Raw genomic sequence first — 19,622 nt, forward strand, 5'->3', positions numbered from 1 at the left:
TCAAAGTTAATCTGTGCAACTTGGTGTGACCATTAATTAGGATTTTAAAAGACTGGGGATATAGCTCATTGTTAGAACATGTAACAAGCATTTGCAAAGCCAGGGGTTCAATATTATTTTAATAATTAAATAAAAGCATGGGAGGCCTGCTACTTTTTGAAGGGAAATTAAGGAGTGGACCTGGGGTAGGAGGGATCTGGGGGTGAAGGAGTGGGAGGAGGGGTGGAGGGGGAACTGATGTTGAGATGCAACATATGAGAGAAGACAAAATGGGTGACAATGAGAACCACTCCTTTGGCATTTTCACAGGGCACTGCTCCTTCAAAGCTGTTTCCAACATGTGATCTCACAAGAGGCTAACTCTCCAGAAAGACTTAGGAATGATCACAGAAACCAACAATTGGATGAGATGTTGGTGATCTGATGGATAAGTGGGTGGATGGTCCCATGTGTGTGTGTGTATGTGTGTATGTGTGTGTGTGTGTGTGTGTGTGTGTGTGTGTGTGTGTGTGTGTGTGTGTGTGTGTGCATGTGGATGCACATCTGTATGATTAAAGATGGTGGGCAGCCTGCACACAATACCTCAGCCTACCTGCTTTTCCTTGGCCCAGAGGTCATAGATCTTCTCATGGGTCTCCCCACAGAGCCTCCTCAGCTCCTCACAGGACTCTTGTAGTGAAATCTGTTCCCCCCTCAGCTTTCGGTTCTCCTCTCTCAAGATGCTCACTTTTTCCTTCAGATGAGTCCACTCACTCAGGAGCTGGCTGTGAAGGATGCTGAACCCACCACAAAGAACAAGGTGAGCCCCATCCAGCCTCCATATGCCACTCCCACATCATCCATGCAAGGTCCCATGCCCAGACTAGAGTTCACTGTAGCCATGCATAAGCTAGTAGCTGGCAAAAGACAGAGAAGAGCCAAATTCCAGAAAGACTCAGACTGTTTCTGAAAACCCTGAAACTGAAAGGGATCCATGTACTTCTGAGAGCAGGGTTTGCCTCTCCCAACATGTGCTTAACTGTTCATGGTATTGGGAAAACAACAGCAGGTAGAGGGTAAACATTCTTGATGGAGGACAGAAGACCCAATAGGAATATATTCCATCTATGGGTCCATGGGAACCAGCTCTGTAAGCCCCTGCCAGAGTCCCAGAGACACACAAATGCCTGATACCCCATCATGGTGCTAATAGTTTTTCTATCTAGAGGCCTCTGAGGCTGGCAGGACAATGATGGAAGTGGCTCACAGACACTTCACTCTTAGCAAAACTGGTCCAAGAGGCCCAAGTCAAGAGTACAAGGCAGACTGCTTGCTATGGGGCACACAGGCTAGAACAAAAGGCCTCACTTTGGTTCAAAGACAAAAACATGGTAAGAAGCAGTCACTCCCAAGTAATGGGGTCACAGTGAAGTCAGTTACTCACCTGTAGGAGACCGTTTCCTCGGTCAACTCCTTGCACTTGTTCAAGGCCTCAATAATCTCATTAGGGAATTTCTCCAGGTCCACCATCACTTTTTTATGCTCCATATTCAACATCTCCAGCTCAAAATTCAGCCTGTGGTAGGGCATGGCCCAGGAACAAAGAACCCCATGAACACAGGACCCAATGACCACATGAATTCAGGCAGTGCCCTCAACTACCCCAGCACAGTTGATGTCACATTATGGTACCTATGAAGTAGGACAATGTGGTGTTTATTAAACTCACTGTCCTGGCCTCAGACCAGCAGTCAGGTGGTGCTAAGAGAGTCAGCCAGGGCTGAATGAGTGCCATCACTGGGCCTGGAGGAATTGATTAGCTCTCTAAGAAGTCCTCAGGAGTCTGAGTCACAAGTCTGGGCCCACCAGAAATCTATGATAATGTTGTTCGTGTCTTCAGAATGCGGATTTTTGATCCCAGGTTCCTATTGCTACATGGATGCCCAGATCACATAATCAGTATTTTCAGGGAGTAGACCCAACTTAAGGATACATTTATAAGTCTCCAGTGGATTCCAATGGGCTGCCAACATGAGCACACAGGCCAAGAATACTGTTGCTCACAGTGAGTTACTGACACTGCCTGGAAACTTCCTAACACAGGAAGAACCACATGCCCTGCCAGAGACTTCCAACTGCCAGGATTGGATACGCATGCACACACACACACACACACACACACACACACACACACACACACACACACACACTGAGGGTGCCAAAAAATATAGGGAGGTAGCATTGTCTCAGAGTATAAGGATCAAGACCAGAGAGGAGCAGTGATGAAGTTCAGCCTTCAAGCACACACTGAGATGGGCCAAGAGGCACCTGGCCCCTCCTACTGCTTCCAAAAGCCCCCAGCACCCAAGCACCTGCTGGTAAGAACAAAGAATCACCATAAACTCACAGCACATAGCATCTCCCATAAACCAACACTTGTCAAAGACTCTGGAAATGCATGTGAGAGCTCACACACTACTGCCCTTATCCCCAGACTGTGATTCAGGCCACAAGCTCTGCTTTTCATTAGGAGGAAGAGGTACAGCCTATATCCCCATCTCACTCCCAACTAGGCTTCTGTTCTGCCTCTCAGATGCACTCAGAAAAATTAGCTTGGGCATGAGGATACCCTGAAGGCACAGCCTCTAATGACCTGAGGATTGCTGGGGTTGACTCAGTAGGATCAAGATAGTCACCATAAAACTGGACATAATGACTACCTGTTGTTCAAATCATTGTTGGTGAAATTGGCCAGGATTATAGAGAGTTCATTCCTTTCATTGGTCATCATCTGTAGCTGACGGGTCAGTTTATCCACCTTGTTCATCTGCTGTTCTTGCTCAGTGAGGGAGGTTGGAGTTGATGCCTTTCCAGTAGTCCCTGTATAAAGATAAATATAAGTGAATTTGTACGCTTGTATGGCACAGGGCCAGGAGAGATCATGTTGAGTCCCAAGAGGCCTGAGAAAGTGGGAATGCATGGAACCCAGTGAAGACCCAAAGAGCAGGACAGCTGTCCTCAAGTTGGGGCTCATAAGCCATGTCTCTGTCCCCAGTCACTATGGCTAGATATGTGCACCAGCCCCTACTGCAGCTCCACTGTCCCTGGAAGGCATATGTTACCCAGCCATGCAGCTCTGGAAATACCAGCTCATATCTGATGTGAGACAGGAAAGTCCTGAAGTCCCTAGTGCTTAGCACCACCAATCCCTTTTCACCTGTATCCAGGACTAAAAGTAACTGAATGCCTGAGACCTTGGTGCATGGATAGGGAGTTTCTCTCCTTGGTATTCACATCAGATATCCATGGAACCTAAAGGAATCCACTTACAATGAACTGTAGGAACACCCTACCCTGACACCTCCTTAGTCTGTGACTCCTGCTGGCCTTCTTTGCCACTCAAAATGAAATTAAGGAACTCCCAGAACAGCAGCTGCAGCCTTGACAACTCCTGGCTCTCTGCCAACTAACCATCAGAAATCCTTGACTCTGAGTCTACCCTTTCAGGAATCCAGAGAAGCAGCATAGACCTATCTCTTTTTAAGAACCCAGCTACTGAACCCTATTTTTGGAAGGTCCACCCCAAGCCTCACCTCCTCCTTAGAAAGCAAGATCTCTCTGTCAATCAGTGTGCTCAATCTTGCCAACATGTCTTCTGGTGAACCCTATAAGCACTTAATGTATGCCCCTAGGACAGTTGGTGTTATCACAACCATGGTGAATTCACAGATCTTGTCAAGGGCTCTCCAGGAGACAATAGAATGTTCAGAGGAGGGACTGTTAGAGTCACTGCCAACTGTCATCACTTGTTTGATAACTATCTCTTCCTCAAATCACTAAAAAGCCAAGCTTCCCTTTCCAATAACCTTCCTTGAGACACAGGGGAAGGCCTTCAGCACCTTCAGCATCAAGAGATCTCTGATTCATTAGAAACTTTTCTCTAGTTCAACCGGTGGAGGTGAAGACTCTCTTTCCAAACACTCTCCAGGAATGGGCTCTTCCCTTCCTTAAGATCTCTAATCAATAAGATGAGAAGTAAAGGATACTAAGAAATCAGCTCAGGATGATGGGGGAGGAAGATAAGTTCCATGAAGTGAACGAATATATCAGGAAAGATAAACAGGGTTGTTACACTGTGGGTGAGTGGTGGGAGATTATGAGTGTCTTGTCAGACCAAAAATAAGTCACATAGGTAATGATGAAAATTTCTCCAAAACTTCAGCAGAGTACACTCCATCCATCATGATGTTAGCAAAGGTGTGATCATCTAGTGACAGGTCAGGCTGGAGATACCTAAGGACTGCACATCCTCAGGTGAGCCCTAAGACACCAAGAACAAACACTTGCAGGAAGAGTTATGGCCCATTCCTGCGCCCAAGGTAGAGAAAAGATGACTGGCTAGTGAGCGAGCAGGAACTCAGGAACCTTAGGGGTCACTGAAATGCAACAATGCTTGGTGCAAGTGGCTATGACGTAAAATGTGAGAACCTCCAACTTTGGCCAAGGGTCTTTACTCTGCCTGTTACAAGTATTACTCAACCAAACAATGTCCACTGAGGGTGAAGTTCAGTGCTGTAACTGAAGCCTCATTCTCCCATCTATGCTTCCTTCCCACTCGGAGTGAAAGCAGAGGGCCCTGAGCAGAGCAGCTGCAGGCTTGACCATTCCTGGCTCTCTGCCAAACTATCCACCAGAAATCCTCAACTCCAGGTCTGCTTTTTAGGAACTCAGAGAAGCGTAATAGGTCCATTACTTCCAAAATGCTCCAAGATCCTGAGTCCCATCTGAAAAACCCAGCTGAAGCCTTCCTCCTTCAGGAAGCTCCCCATCCCTTGTTCAGGACTCACTGTGCTTTCCCCGGAACCATTTATTTCTTGATGTGAGGCACTGAAAATGAAGGCCAGCTTCCTTCCGTCTCTCTCTAGTCTCATTATGTTCACCCTTCCGTCTCCCAAGGAGCCTGCTCAGTCTTGCCAACATGGCTGCAAGTGAAACCTTTAGGCAATGAACAGATGCCCCAATGGCAGTTGGTGTTACCACAACACTGGTGACATCACATAGAATGCCAGGGCTCTCCAGGATACAGTAGAATGTCCAGGGAGGAGCTGGCTGATGTCCACAGTACAGCCTTTATATCTCTGATAACTACTTCACTCCAAACTGATCTGAAACCAAGGTGCCAGATCAGAAACCTCCCTGGGAGGCACACAGAAACCTCCCTGGGAGGTCACACAGAAACTTCTTTGGCACTTCCCAGCTTTATTCTCCCGGGAGAATAAAGCTGGGAAGTGGAAGGCTGAGTCAGAGAGACACTGCCAGCTGCCACGATGACAAACAGCATGTGAAGATGCCAGTAAGCCACGAGCCATGTGGTAAGGTATAGATTAATGGAAATGGATTAATTTAAGCTGTAAGAACAGTTAGCAAGATGCCTGCCATGGCCATACAGTTTGTAACCAATACAAGTCTCTGTGTTTACTTGGTTGGGTCTGAGGGGCTGTGGGACTGGCAGGTGATAGAGATTTGTCCTGACTGTGGGCCAGGCAGGAAAACTTAAGCTACAGCCTACTTTGTTCCTGGTGTACTGAATGTCCCAAGCTGATACCAGAAATAAAATGACTGAGGAGAGCATTCTGGGTATTACTCCCAATGGCAGTAATAGTGTTGAGAGAGGATCTCAGCTGCAGAAACCCTTGAATCCTTCAAGAACAGCAAAGGCAGAAGAAGGTGGCAGCCGTCAGAAATGAAATGAACAAAAAACAGAGGTAAGACTAAACAAAAAGAAGTCTATGAGCAGCCAGAGAAGGGGACCTAAAAGCTCTGGGTATCATAAGAGTTCAAATGCATGATCATGTCTCCTAGAACAAGAGTCTTATAGCCCAGGATGAAATCAGTAACACTGGGTATGGGCACATGTGTGTGATAAATCCCATAAAGTTCCTGATCCACTGGGCCTCAGGAGAAATATAACACTAGAAGAAACCACTTGTCATTGTCCTTGCCTAGTCACTGTCCTTACCGATGCTCCCCAACAGGTAAAACAGCACAAGTTGCCAAAGAACAGCATTTGAAGAGTTTCTCCTTGTCTACCTATGGTTTTGGACTGTTATAGAAAATGGGTGCTTGGCCATCTGAACCTTCATAGAACCATGATTTACTCCACTTTTTAGAATCCTGTACATTACCTTCTAATAAAGAGACTCATCATTGCAGTATTCATCAGGTGGATGATCCCAGATAGGAAACTTCAAATTAGACCTGTGAGGATATAGGAAACACAAATTGCATAATGAAGAGGGAATGCTACTTCTTTACTAAGTAGTTAAATCACTGTGATGAAAACATCTCTTTTAGTTGATGCCATTAACTGACACATGCTTAGCATGTCTTGGCATTGACCAATGAGCATGTGTTTATAATCATCTTTTGTGCTGAGAAAACGGAGTAATGGGGGACAGGCAAGGGTTCCATCAACTCAAGATACTTCTTCCCTTGCTTCTTAGTTCTGGATTTGCAGGTGTGCCTATAAAGATTGACAGGATTGGTGTAAGCATTGGGAAACCTTCCTACCCAATAAGACAACACCACTTTTATTTCTCCAGAAACAGAAGACAAACAAACTAGGAGAAAGGGATATGACAATTTGCCACTTTTCTCACATTAGTTTCCTCCTCCCTCTCTATTTACAACAATTTTGAGCCTGGAGTGATTTTCCATCTAAGTTAAATTGTCAACATCTTTATGACATGAGTACAAACACTAGCCTCACACCACAGTGCTATCTTCTTCTCACAGGCACAGCGGATCCAAACCACCACTGGCACAAAGCCAATGGTTCTACCAAACTAACAGATGGACCTGGGAAAATTAAATGATAGATCCTTTAAAACAAAGTAGAAATTCACACTTTTTATGAGGGAAGGATTGAGAGTTTCATATCCAGAAAGTTAAGAGGAAGATGATAGATAGATAGATAGATAGATAGATAGATAGATAGATAGATAGATAGATAGACAGACAGATAGATAGATAGACAGATAGGTGACAAACAATACATGCCATACTATTCTGTCATTCTGCTCATGTGGAGACAAAGGAACAAACTGGGAGGAGGAAACTCTCTCTTTTCACCTACCTTGTCATCTCAGTGTCCCTTCCCTGGTACTTTTCATGATCAACTTGAGGATTTGTCTTAGAGGGGTTTTTATGGTTCTGAAATTTAGAGAACAATGTGTATCAAAGTGCACTGTGAATGATTTGTGCAGACATTTGTTTCAAATGATGGATGCTCTTAATTAAAGCTAAAACTGGGGTTAAGATTCTTGAAGGAAGGACTGTTATCTGTCTAGCTGGAAGAAACTGCTTGCCCAGAGTAATAGACAGGAAAAGGCAAAAGTGAAGTTACTCTGCCATGCAGGTGAGTGAGTTCATAAAGAAAACCACCACTGAATACTAAAAATCACCAAGCAAGATTCCAGGGTGAGTTAATGAAATGGCATGTTCCTTCTTGGCATTGTGCCTCTGAGAATCTATCTTGTGTTTCTCGTGCATTTTTCTGTTGTAAAACTATAGGTTACTAGTGCTATGTATGGCCCTGTGGACAGTCCAGGTTCTAGCATTTAATCAGTTATAGTAGTGTTCACACATATCTAAATATAATATTACAAGTGTCAAAATAAAATTTCCAAGGTACTTCAGAAGTTAACCTTCTAAATCCTAAAGTCTCAAAGACTTAATGAAAAATATTCCAATTAGATGAATTAACGTATACATTTCAGTCTCTCAATCCTTTTTAAACAACAATTACTGAAAAGATGATGCAAAATAATGTACACAGAACAGGATATACTAATATTCATGATTAAATTCATAATCGCTCTAAATGTTGTATTTCAGGACCTATATGAATGCAACTACTCTTTCGGAAATTATACCCAGATGTTTGGCTTTATTTCATATTTGATGGTGCTCAGAATATGCTATCTCAAAACATGATGACTAGTCATAGGAAGAATTTGAGCCAAAGAATGAATGTGAGGAAGGACTCTGCTTTTACCCTGAAGCTGCTCATAAAACCTAGAAAGGGCTTCCTGACATTTCCTGAAACAGGTCAGAAGCACCACATGTCCCTCCATGGAGGAAAGAAAGGAAGAGCCTCATAGCTACAGACTGATGAAGGCATACACAGGGGACAGGAGCCAAAAGCCCTCACTATTTGCCATTCACCTGCTTGGCTCATAATGGTTTTATTTTGTCACACACTCTATAACATTCCACTTGCCATCAACTCCAGTATAAATTCTCAGGTCTCAGCACTTGTTGAGGGCTTTCCTTCCTTGGGAAGGATCTGGTGTTGTGAAATTTTATACTAGGTAAGTCTCCATGCTTTTCTCCTCTCTGTTTCTGCTTTGTTATGGAGTTCCCAACAAGGGACTAAATGTGGGTAGAAGGAAAAAGTATTTTTCCTCCTGCATTTACTATTTTTCTTCCAAAACTCTTGTCAACCAAATGATAACGCTCACATTTTTTTTAAAAAAAGTTCTCTCTTCTTCAAAAAACGTCTTCTATTAGAGACAACAAATATAACTGTTTTATTCTCCCTTCTAAGGATACCTTGGAGGAATGGCAATTTGAATGGAACAGGCCCTCATCAGCTCATATGGAGTGGCATTATTAGGAGGTGAGACTTTGTTGGAGTAAGTGTGGCCTTATTAGAGGTTGTATGTCACTGTGGGGAGGGCTTTGAGGCCTCTTATGCTAAAGGCACTCCTGGTGTTTCAGAGCACTTTTGTTGCCTGTGGGGTCCAGATGTAGCTCCTTCTCCACTCCCAGCTCCTTCTCCATGTCCTGACATGTCCTGCATGCCTCCATGTCCTGCCATGATGACAATGGACTAAACCTCTGAAACTGTAAGCCACAGCTGATTAAAGGTTTTCCTTTATAAAAGTTGCTGTGGTTATGGTGTCTCTTCACAATAATACAAACCCTAACTAAGACAGAAGGTATTTAAAATAATTACGGAGCCCACAGGGAATAAATAAACAGTAATTAATTCTTCTTAAAATTAATTAAATGATTCAATGCCAGCCTGGTCTACAGAGTGAGTTCCAGGATAGACTCCAAAGTTATACAAATAAATCTTGTCTTAAAAAAAACAACAAAACAAAACAAAACTTAAGTAACAAAGTCACACAACTTCCTAATTGTTCATGTTTCAGTTAGGTTCCAGGGTACTTCACAGTGAAATATTTATTCACCCAAGAAAGAAAATGAAATGCCACTTAAGATTACCTTTTCCTGAATATGATGTAAACATTTGTGGAAATGCTCAATAATAATCACAGGCATTATGAAATTCTTCCTAAGGAAGGTAAAAAGAAGATAGTTAAAAGCAGAAGTGAATGAACTGAGCCAGGCTGACCATCCGTGTCTGCAGAAAAAAATCTTCTAGTCCAAAGTCAAAAATCTGAATTGTGGTGAGAGTGACTGTCTGACACTTTTCTTTGAAAAGATAAAGGGATCCTGCCCAGAGCTCCCATCTGGACCAGAGGTGAGTGTCTGGGATCATACCCAGGGAGGCCTGCCCCTAGGTCCCATCCCTTGGCCCAGCCATTTTTGGGGAAGACCCGCTCAACTGGGCCCCAGTTGATGACCAGCAGGCAGGGCTCCCCTGGTAAGGTTCCCCTTCTCTAAGACTCCCCAGTGGACCCTGAAATCTACATGCCCTGCCCCCATACCCATCCACCAGAGACCCTAACCACTTCCTGAGACTTAGAGACCAGCCCCCAGGTCCCATCTGGCCCAGAGCTCCCATCTGACCCAGAGAGCTCCCATCTGGCCTAGAGAGCTCCCATCTGGCCAAGAGAGCTCTCATCAAACCCAGAGAGCTCCCATCTAGCCCAGGGAGCTCCCATCTGGACCAGAGGAAGAGAGAGCTCTCATTGGACAAAGAGCCATCATTGGACCAAGAGTAAACTCAGGAGACAGGGGATCTGCCAGCCCTGATTAGACCAAGAGTGGCTTTCTGAGAAGTAGAATCCACCACCTCTCATTGGACCAAGAGTGTAGCTGGAGTTTTCTCTCTGGGTTCTGCCAAGACCTGCAGTCTGACAGCCCACTTATAAAATAAACACACAGACACTTACATTATTTACAAACTCTATGGCCATGGCAGGTTTCTTGCTAACTGTTCTTATATCTTAAATTTCTATAAATCTATACCTTGCCATGTGGCTTGTGGCTTACTGGCATTTTCACATGCTGCTTGTGCTGGCGGCGGCTGGCAGTGTCCTCCTTCCCTTCCTGTTCCCTTAATTCTCCTCTCTGTTAGTCCCGCCTATATTTCCTGTCTGGCCACTGGCCAATTAGTGTTTTATTTATTAACATATTTGCCATACAGAACATCCCACAGCACTATTAAAATAGAAGAGGGGAAATATTGTGATATTTTAATTGTACTGAAATGTGATTTTATTTGTATGTTAATAAATAAAGTTGCCTGGGGTTCAGAGCTAATAGCAAGCCATTGCAGGAGCTGGGTGGTGGTGGTGCATGCCTTTAATCCCAGCTCTTGGGAGGCTAAGCTAGGCCGATGTCTGTGTGTTCAAGGATACAGCCAGCATGGAGACACATGCCTTTAATCTCAATACCAACCATAGAAGACCTGGAGGTCTGTACAGATGGGCAGTGACGAGGAGGTCATGAGGCTGGATTTACAACCAATGAGAAGGCAGAATAGAAAGTCAATAAAAAGCACAAACACACAGGAAGTAGCTCTCTTGTGGAGAGGTAGGAGAGCAGCGGCAGTGAAGTGTAAGGTTTTTAATCTCAGCTCTTAGCTATTGCTCTGACCTCTAGGCTTTCATGTCTGAATTGGCATTCTGTGTTTCTTATTTAAAAAGATGGTTACATCTACACAAGAGAGGCTTCCTGAAATGCCAAATCTGTCAGCTCTGACTGGACCAAGAGCCCTGATAAGACCAAGAATGAATCCACGAGGAGATGGGCACATGTCAAGGCAGAAGTACATACAACAACATAAAGAGCAATACAGCATCACCAGAACCTAGCCCTCCTCCAACAGCAAGACCTGAACATCACAAAGCTGAAGAATGAGAAGAAAGTAACCTTAAGAATAGCATCATGAAGATGCTAGAGGCCTTTAAAGAAAAAAATCAAAAATGAAATTGAGAAAGAGATAAACAAAGAAGTGGAGGAAATCAAAAAAGAAAATGAAAAGTCAAACAAAAAATGGGAAGAACTCTATAAAAAACTAGAGGAAAAGACAAATAAAGCAGAAGAATACTATAGATCCTTTAAAGAAAACCATGAGAAAACAATGAAACAGGTGAGGGAAACAGTCCAAAACCTGAAAAGGGAGAAACAATGAAGAAGACACAAACAGAGGAAATGCTGGAAATAGAAAATCTGAGTAAATGAACAGGAAACAAGATGCAAGCATAACCAACAGAATGCAAGAGATAGAAGAGAGGGTCTTTGGTGTAGAGGATACAATAGTGGAAATGGATTCATCAGTCAAAGAAAATACTAATGCCAAAAAATTATAACACAAAATGTCAAACAAATCTGGGACACCATGAAAAGACCAAACCTAAGAATAATAGGGATAGAGGAAGGAGAAGAATACCAACTCAAAGACACAGAAAATATATTCAACAAGATCACAGAAGAAAATTTTCCCAACTTAAAGAAGGAAATGCCTATGAAGATACAAGAAGCCTATAGAACACCAAACAGACTAGACCCCAAAAAAAGTCCCCTTGCCACAAAATAATTAAACAACTAAATGTACAGAATAAAGAATATATATATAATATTATAATATTATAGATAATATATTATATATATATATAATATAATAATAAAGAATATTAAGAGCAGCTAAGGAAAAAGGACAAGTGACTTATAAAGGCAAACCCATGAGAAAAACACATGTTTTCTCAATGGAGACTTTGAAAGCCAGAAGGACATGGACAGATGTAATGCAGGCACTAAGAGATCATGGATGCCAGGCTCGACTAATATACCCAGCAAAACATTCAATCATCATAGACAGAGTGAACAAGACATTACAAGACAAAGTCAGATTTAAACAATATTTATCCACAAACCCAGCCCTACAGAAAGCACTAGAAAAAAAATTCCAACCTAAGGAAGTCAGAACACCATCAAAAACACAGGCAATAGATAATGCCACAGCAGGAAACCCCAAAGAAGAAAAGTACACACACAATACCACCAAAAAATAACAGGAATGAACAATCACTGGTCATTAATATCCCTTAATATCAATGGACTTAATTCACCTATAAAAAGACATAGGTTTAGAGAATGGATATGAAAGCAGGACCCATCTTTTTGCTGCATACAAGAAACACAACTCAAATTCAAAGATAGACACTACCTAAGAATAAAATGGGAAAAGACTTTCCAATCAAATGGTCTTAAGAAACAAGTGGGTGTAGGCATCCTAATATCCAGCAAAATAGAATTCAAACTAAAAATAAATCAAAAGAGATCAAGAAGGGCATTACATACTCATCACAGGAAAGATCCAACAAGATGAATTTTCAATTCTGAACATTTATGCCCCAAACAAAAGGGCACCCACATATGTAAAAGAAATATTACTAAAGCTTAAACCACATATAAAACCCACACATTAATAGTGGGAGACTTCAACACCCCACTTTCACCACTGGACAGATCTCCCAAATTGAAACTTAATAGAGAAATAAAGGACTTAACTGAGGTCATGACTCAAATGGAATTAATCAGTATCTACAGAACATTCCATCCTAACTAAAAAGAATATATCTTCTTCTCAGCACCCCATGGAACCTTCTCTAAAATCAACCACATACTTGGCCACAAAGCAAATTTCAACAGATCCAAAACAATTGGAATAACCTCCTGTGTTCTATCAGACCACCACAGTTTAAAGGTAGATTTCAACAACAACAAAAACTACAGAAAGCCTACAATCTCATGGAAACTTAATAATGCTCAACTGAATCACCAATGGGTTAAGAAAGAAATAAAAAAAGAAATTTAAGACTTCCTAGAGATCAATGAAAATGAATATACCACATACCCAAACTTATGGGACACGATGAAAGCAGTGCTAAGAGGCAAATTCATAGCACTAAATGTCCACATAAAGAAGTTGGGGAAATCTCACACTAATGACTTAACAGCACACCTGAAAGCTCTAGAACAAGAAGAAGCAAAGTCACCCAGGAACAATAGACGCCAGGAAATAATCAAATTGACAGCTGAAATCAATAAAATAGAAACAAAGAGAACAATACAAAAATTAATGAAACAAATTGTTGGTTCTTTGAGAAAATCAACAAGATAGACAAGCCCTTATCCAAACTAACAAAAAGACAGAGAGAGAGAGCATCCAAATTAACAAAATCAGAAATGAAAAGGGAGACATAACAACTAACACTGAGGAAATCCAGAGAATCATCAGGTCATACTTCAAAAACCTCTACTCCACAAAACTGGAAAACCTAAAAGAAATGGATAATTTTCTGGATAGGTGCCACATACCTAAGTTACATCAAGACCAGATAAACTATTTAAATAGTCCAATAACCCCTAAGGAAATAGAATCAGTCCTTAAAAGTCTCCCAACTAAAAAGAGCCCAGGATCAGATGGTTTTGGTGCAGAATTCTACCAGATCTTCAAAACAGAGTTAATACCAATACTCTTTAAATTGTTCCACACAATAGAAACAGAAGGAACATTACCAAACTCCTTCTATGAGGCTACAATTACCCTGATTCCCAAGCCAAACAAAGATGCAACAAAGAAAGAGAACTACAGACCAATCTCCCTCATGAATATTGATGCAAAAATACTCAATAAAATACTGGCAAACAGACTCCAAGAATATATCAAAACAATTATCCACCATGATCAAGTAGGCTTCATTCCAGCGATGCAAGGGTGGTTCAACATACTAAAGTCTGTCAATGTAATACACCATATAAATGAACTGAAAGAAAAAAACCACGTGATCATCTCACTAGATGCAGAAAAGGCATTTGACAAAATCAAACACCCCTTCATGATAAAGGTCTTGGAATACAGGGAACACACCTAAACATAATAAAGGCAATTTACAGCAAGCCAACATCCAACATCAAAGTAAATGGAGAGAAACTCAAAGTGATTACACTAAAATCAGGAACAAGGCAAGGCTGTCTGCTCTCCCCATACTTATTCAATATAGTACTTGAAGTTCTAGCCAGAGGAACAAGACAACATAAGGAGATCAAAGGGGATACAAATTTGAAAGGAAGAAGTCCAGATTTCACGATTTGTAGATGACATGATAGTAAACATGAGTGACCCCAAAAATTTGACCAAGGAACTCATACAACTTATAAACACTGTCAGCAACATAGCAGGATACAAGATTAACTAAAAAAATCAGTAGCCCTCCTATATATAATTGACAAACAGGCTGGGAAGGAAATCAGAGATACATGACCCTTTACAATATCCACAAATGATATAAAATACCTTGGGGTAACCCTAAGCAAGGGAAGGACCTGTATGACAAGAACTTTAAGTCTCTGAAAAAAGAAATTGAGGAAGATGTCAGAAACTGGAAAGATCTCCCATGTTCATGGATAGGCAGGACTAACATAGTAAAATGGCAATCTACCAAAAGCAATATACAGATTCAATGCAATACCCATCAAAATCCCAACACAATTCTTCACAGATCTAGAAAGAACAATACTCAACTTCATATGGAAAAACAGAAACCTAGGATAGCCAAAATAATCCTGTACAATAAAACAACCTCTGGAAGCATCACGATCCCTGACTTAAAGCTCTACTATAGAGCCACAGTAATAAAAACAGCTTGGTACTGGCATAAAAACTGACATGTGGACAAGTGGAATTCAATTGAAGACCCTGACATTAATCTGCGCACCTATGAACATATAATTTTTGACAAAGAAGTCAAAACTGTACAATGGAAAAAAGAAAGCATCTTCAACAAATGGTGCTGCCATAACTGGATGTCATCATGTAGAAGGCTACAAATAGATCCATATCTGTCACCATGCACAAAACTTAAGTCCAAGTGGATCAAAGACCTCAACATAAATCCAGTTACTCTGAATCTGATAGAAGAGAAAGTAGGAAGTAGTTTTGAATGCATTGGCACAGGAGATCACTTCCTAAATATAACACCAGTAGCACATAAACCAAGAGAAACAATTAATCAATGGGACCTCTTGAAACTGAGAAGCTTTTGTAGAGCAAAGCACATGGTCAACAAGACAAGTGAGAGCCTACAGAATCGATAAAGTTCTTCACCAACCCCACATCTGACAGAGGGCTGATATCTAGAATATATAAAGAACTCAAGAAATTAGACATCAAAATGCCCAACAGTTCAATTAAGAAATGGGCTATAGAGCTAAACAGAGAATTCTCAACAGAGGAAGGTCAAATGGCTGAAAGACATTTAAGGAATTGCTCAACATCCCTAATCATCAGGGAAATGCAAATCAAAACAACTCTGAGATACCACCTTACACCTGTCAGAAAGGCTAAGAACAAAAACACTGAAGACAGCTTACGCTGGAGAGGATGTGGAGCAAGGGGAACTCTCCTCCACTGTTGGTGGGAATGCAAGCTTGTATAGCCTCTTTGGAAATGAATATGGAGCTTTCTTAGAAAATTGGGAATCAATCTCCCCCAAGACCCAGCTATACCACTCTTGGGCATATTCCCAAGCAATGTTCAATCATACCACATGGGCAAATGCTCAGCTATGTTCATAACAGCATTATTTGTGGAAGTCAGAACCTAGAAACAACCTAGATGACCTTCAACTGAAGAATGGATAAATAAAATGTGGTACATATACACAATGGAGCACTACTCAGCAGAGAAAAACAATGACATTATGTGGTTTGCAGGCAAATGGATGGATCTAGAAAAAAACATCCTGAGTGAGGTAACCCAGACTCAGAAAGACAAACATGGTATGTACTAACTTATAAGTGGATATTAGATGTAAAGCAAAGGATGACTAGACTGCTACTCACAACTCCAGGGAGGCTACCTAGTAAGGAGGACCATAAGAAAGACACAGGGATCACCCAATGACAGAGAAATGGATGATATACATAAGCAAAGTGGACGTGGGGCGGTAATGAAGGGCAAGGATCAGGGAAAGAAAGTGTAGAGGAGTGGGAGATCCCAGCTGGATCAAGAACAGAGAGGCAGAACAAGGAAAGAGAGACCATGACAAATGAAGACCCCATGGGAATAGGAAGAAGCAAAGTGCTAGGATGGTCCCCAGAAATCCACAAAGATACCTCCACAACAGACTACTGGCAATGGTTGAGAGAAAGCCCGAACTGACCGACTCTGGTGATTGGATGGCCAAACACCCTACTTGTAATGGTAGAACTCTCATCCAATGACTGATGGAAGCAGATGCAGAGATCCAGGGCCAAACCCCAGGTGGAGCTCTGGGAGTCCAATCAGCGAGAAAGAGGAGGGATTGTATGAGTGAGAGATGTAGAGATCATGGTTGGAAAAAACACAGGGACAAATAGCTAAACTAGGGGAAACACCTGAACTATGAACCAATAGTTGAGGAGACCCCAACTGGATCAGGCCCTCTGGACAAGTGAGACAGTCGATTAGCTTGAACTGTTTCGGAGGCATCCAGGCAGTGAGATCTGGACCTGTCCTTAGTGCATGAACTGGCTTTTTTGGAGCCTGGGGCCTATGCTGGGACACTTTGCTTAGCCTGGGTGAAGGGAGGAGGGGACTGAACCTTTCTTGACTGAATCTACCAGGCTGAGCTGAATCCCCAGGGGAGTCCTTGCCCTGGAGGAGATGGGAATGGGGGGTGAATTGGAGGGAGGGTGCGGGGGGGGGGGGGGGAGGGAGGACAGGGGAATCTGTATCTGATATGTAACATTAAATTAAATTATAAAATAAAAAAGAAAAAAGTTTGTATCAGATTTTTAATGCTATTGAACTGCAAACTTTTAAATAATACACTTTTAAAATTCTTTGAGAATTTCATCTATGCATACAGTGTATTTTGCTCATATTACCCCTTATTCCTCTCAAATGGTTCCTGATCCACTCTGCTAATCCCAACATTACTAAATCCATGCCTTTTGTTTTGTTTTAAATTATCTACGTAGGGCAGCACTGCATGCCCATATGCTCATGTGTTAGAGCCATCACTGAGTTTGCTCAAACTACCTGGCATCAGCACCCAAAGTAAACTGACTCTTCCTCCTCCAAAAGCCACCCACTGCCACCAGCTTCTCAGTTAGGGGTTTGGGCCAGTGAGCCCCTTTCTCTTCCATACTAGAATGTTGTTGGCTTGACCTTGGAGTTCATGAGTGCAGTAGTCCTGTCCTGCCCAGAAGATACTATTTTATTTCAAGTGTTGTAATATGCTACAAACATTTCAGAGATATCAAGTTTTATATAAAATATGATTATGTGTTGGGAGGATTTCTGAAGAAAATGTTAGTGTTCTTATTTGACTGATTATATTCCCATGTGAGTTATAATTAAATGAATCAAGCCAGTACTGTATCATGAATCTGACTGTTGCTTTTTATAGGTGAAAATTATTGAGGTAATTTCTTTTGTCTACATACTTTCCAAAACACAGACCCAGAAGCTGATGGTGACAAAAGATCACTGGAAACTGCACTGAGGCTATATTCATACTTTTGATATTTCAGATAACCATGATTTGCATTTGGTGCTTGAAAGCTGGTCTGCCTGATATTTGGGACATGACTGTCAGTTTACCTCAGATCTTCTCTTACACATTAACATAGAGAATTACAGTAGGTTTGGTGATGTAAACAGTGTGTTCACTCCAATGCTGAATTCTGCCAAATACAGCCCAATGATTAAGGCCAGAAAGGGAGCCCTGATGTTATCCTCATCAGAACAGCATTGTCCTTGTCGACAGCCTGAATTTTGAATTAAGTGGATAGTGTAGGCATCAAGATACTTGTGTTTATCAATATTCAGACCCCATTGGACTCCTGTCTGGATTGTTTTACTGATTTTGTTTCTCATGATTTTGTATGTATATGCATGTACAGGTACATATATATGTTTAACATATTTCCAACCAAAATCTGCTTCAGTAATTCTTCTCTATTTCTTTTTCCAGAAACATGGTCCATGATGTTCCATTTTTTCTTACAAGATTTCAGAGATTTGAACTTAATATACAATATCATATCAAATGTGGACATGTTTTCTCAAAGAAGGATCCCCATTGTATTATTTTTATACTCTGAGGATGATGTGTAATACCAATCACCAAAGCATTAGCAAATAAAGAATTTTCCCACACATTGTCAGACTTCCTCCTATATTTAATTTTCCTTATTCTGACTTTTCTTCATTTACATTCTGGAGTGACCCATCTCATCCCGACCTTTCACCTGCAGGCACTTCTACATTTCATTTCATCAGCTTGCTGCATCTCCTCTTTACTTAAAGGATTCCAGACTAGTTATTTACTGGGGTGTCCTTGTGCTGCTGAGCTCAATGCTAGAAACCCCCTACTAAGTTTGCTGTCTTTATAAAAATAACATCCCCAAAGGCAAACACGATCAGCCCATCACATTCTGGAAAATCTGTGAGATGGCATCAGAAATTGGTAGTCTTAAATCCTCCATTTCCTTCTGACTTTTCTCTAAAATAAATCCTTAAAAATTTGGCAATGGGGATTTAGCTCAGTGGTGGAGTGCTTGCCTAGCAAGCACAAGGCTTTGGGCTTGGTCCTCACTCTGAGAAAAAAGGGATCTAAATGTAATCTTCAGAATATCTAGCCTGTTAATATTTCTGGATCAGAAACTCTTGCCTCTCCATTATAATAATCCATGCTAGAACCCATGCTAGAACACAATCTGTTTTGTCTCAACCTCTCTGTATCATCTGCTGCAACAAGGATTCCTTATTCCTTTTCTAGAGTTCTATACAAACCCTGGAGCATTCATTTAGAAAGATTCTTGGGGGCCTAGAATGCCAGGGACCCCTGGATAACTAGTATTTGTCCCACCTTACCTCACATATCAACACAAAGAAAAAGTGGGACCACTGAGAGACAACTGGAATGGAACGAAATTTGAGGGCTATTTTTGGGAACTACAAATCCTAGAATTGTCCAGAATTAAAGGGTACAGATACTAAAAGAAAAATTGTGAGTTCTTTAACCATACCTAGTTCTCTGACCAATATGGGGAAGAAGGACAAATGTTCTGAGTCCATCCTGCCTTTGGTGAACCCAATAATCACTACAGTGTATAGCCTGAAAAATGTATATACTCCTGTCTCTCTGTGTTTCTGTCTCTCTGTCTGTCTCTCTGCCTATCTATCTATCTATCTATCTGTCTATCTATCTATCTATCTATCTATCTATCTATCTATCTATCTATCTATCTATCCATTTCATCACCTATCTCTATCCATCCATCCATTCATCCATCCATCTTCTCCTACAACTACTCTTCCTCTTTTATTTCTCCTTCTTCTTGATCTTCCCTTATTCATCCCGAATATTATAACCATATTTGCCTCCCTGAAT

General features: G+C 41.5%; 1 protein-coding gene across 1 annotated transcript in view; it reads right to left on the bottom strand.

Annotated features, from left to right (window-relative positions):
* Nucleotides 1–19,622, bottom strand: part of LOC128119608 (disks large homolog 5-like) — a 106,144-nt gene that overhangs the window by 6,082 nt on the left and 80,440 nt on the right. Inside the window, exons 6-8 of the mRNA XM_052752969.1 lie at nucleotides 2,700–2,859; nucleotides 1,424–1,555; nucleotides 593–776 (exon numbers count right to left, since the gene is read on the bottom strand). Of these exons, the coding sequence (XP_052608929.1) occupies nucleotides 593–776; nucleotides 1,424–1,555; nucleotides 2,700–2,859 (476 nt within the window). The remainder of the gene's footprint in view (nucleotides 1–592; nucleotides 777–1,423; nucleotides 1,556–2,699; nucleotides 2,860–19,622) is intronic.

Source organism: Peromyscus californicus, unplaced genomic scaffold (genome assembly GCF_007827085.1).
Source record: "Peromyscus californicus insignis strain IS unplaced genomic scaffold, ASM782708v3 Scaffold_24__1_contigs__length_46423439, whole genome shotgun sequence".
Taxonomy (NCBI): domain Eukaryota; kingdom Metazoa; phylum Chordata; class Mammalia; order Rodentia; family Cricetidae; genus Peromyscus; species Peromyscus californicus.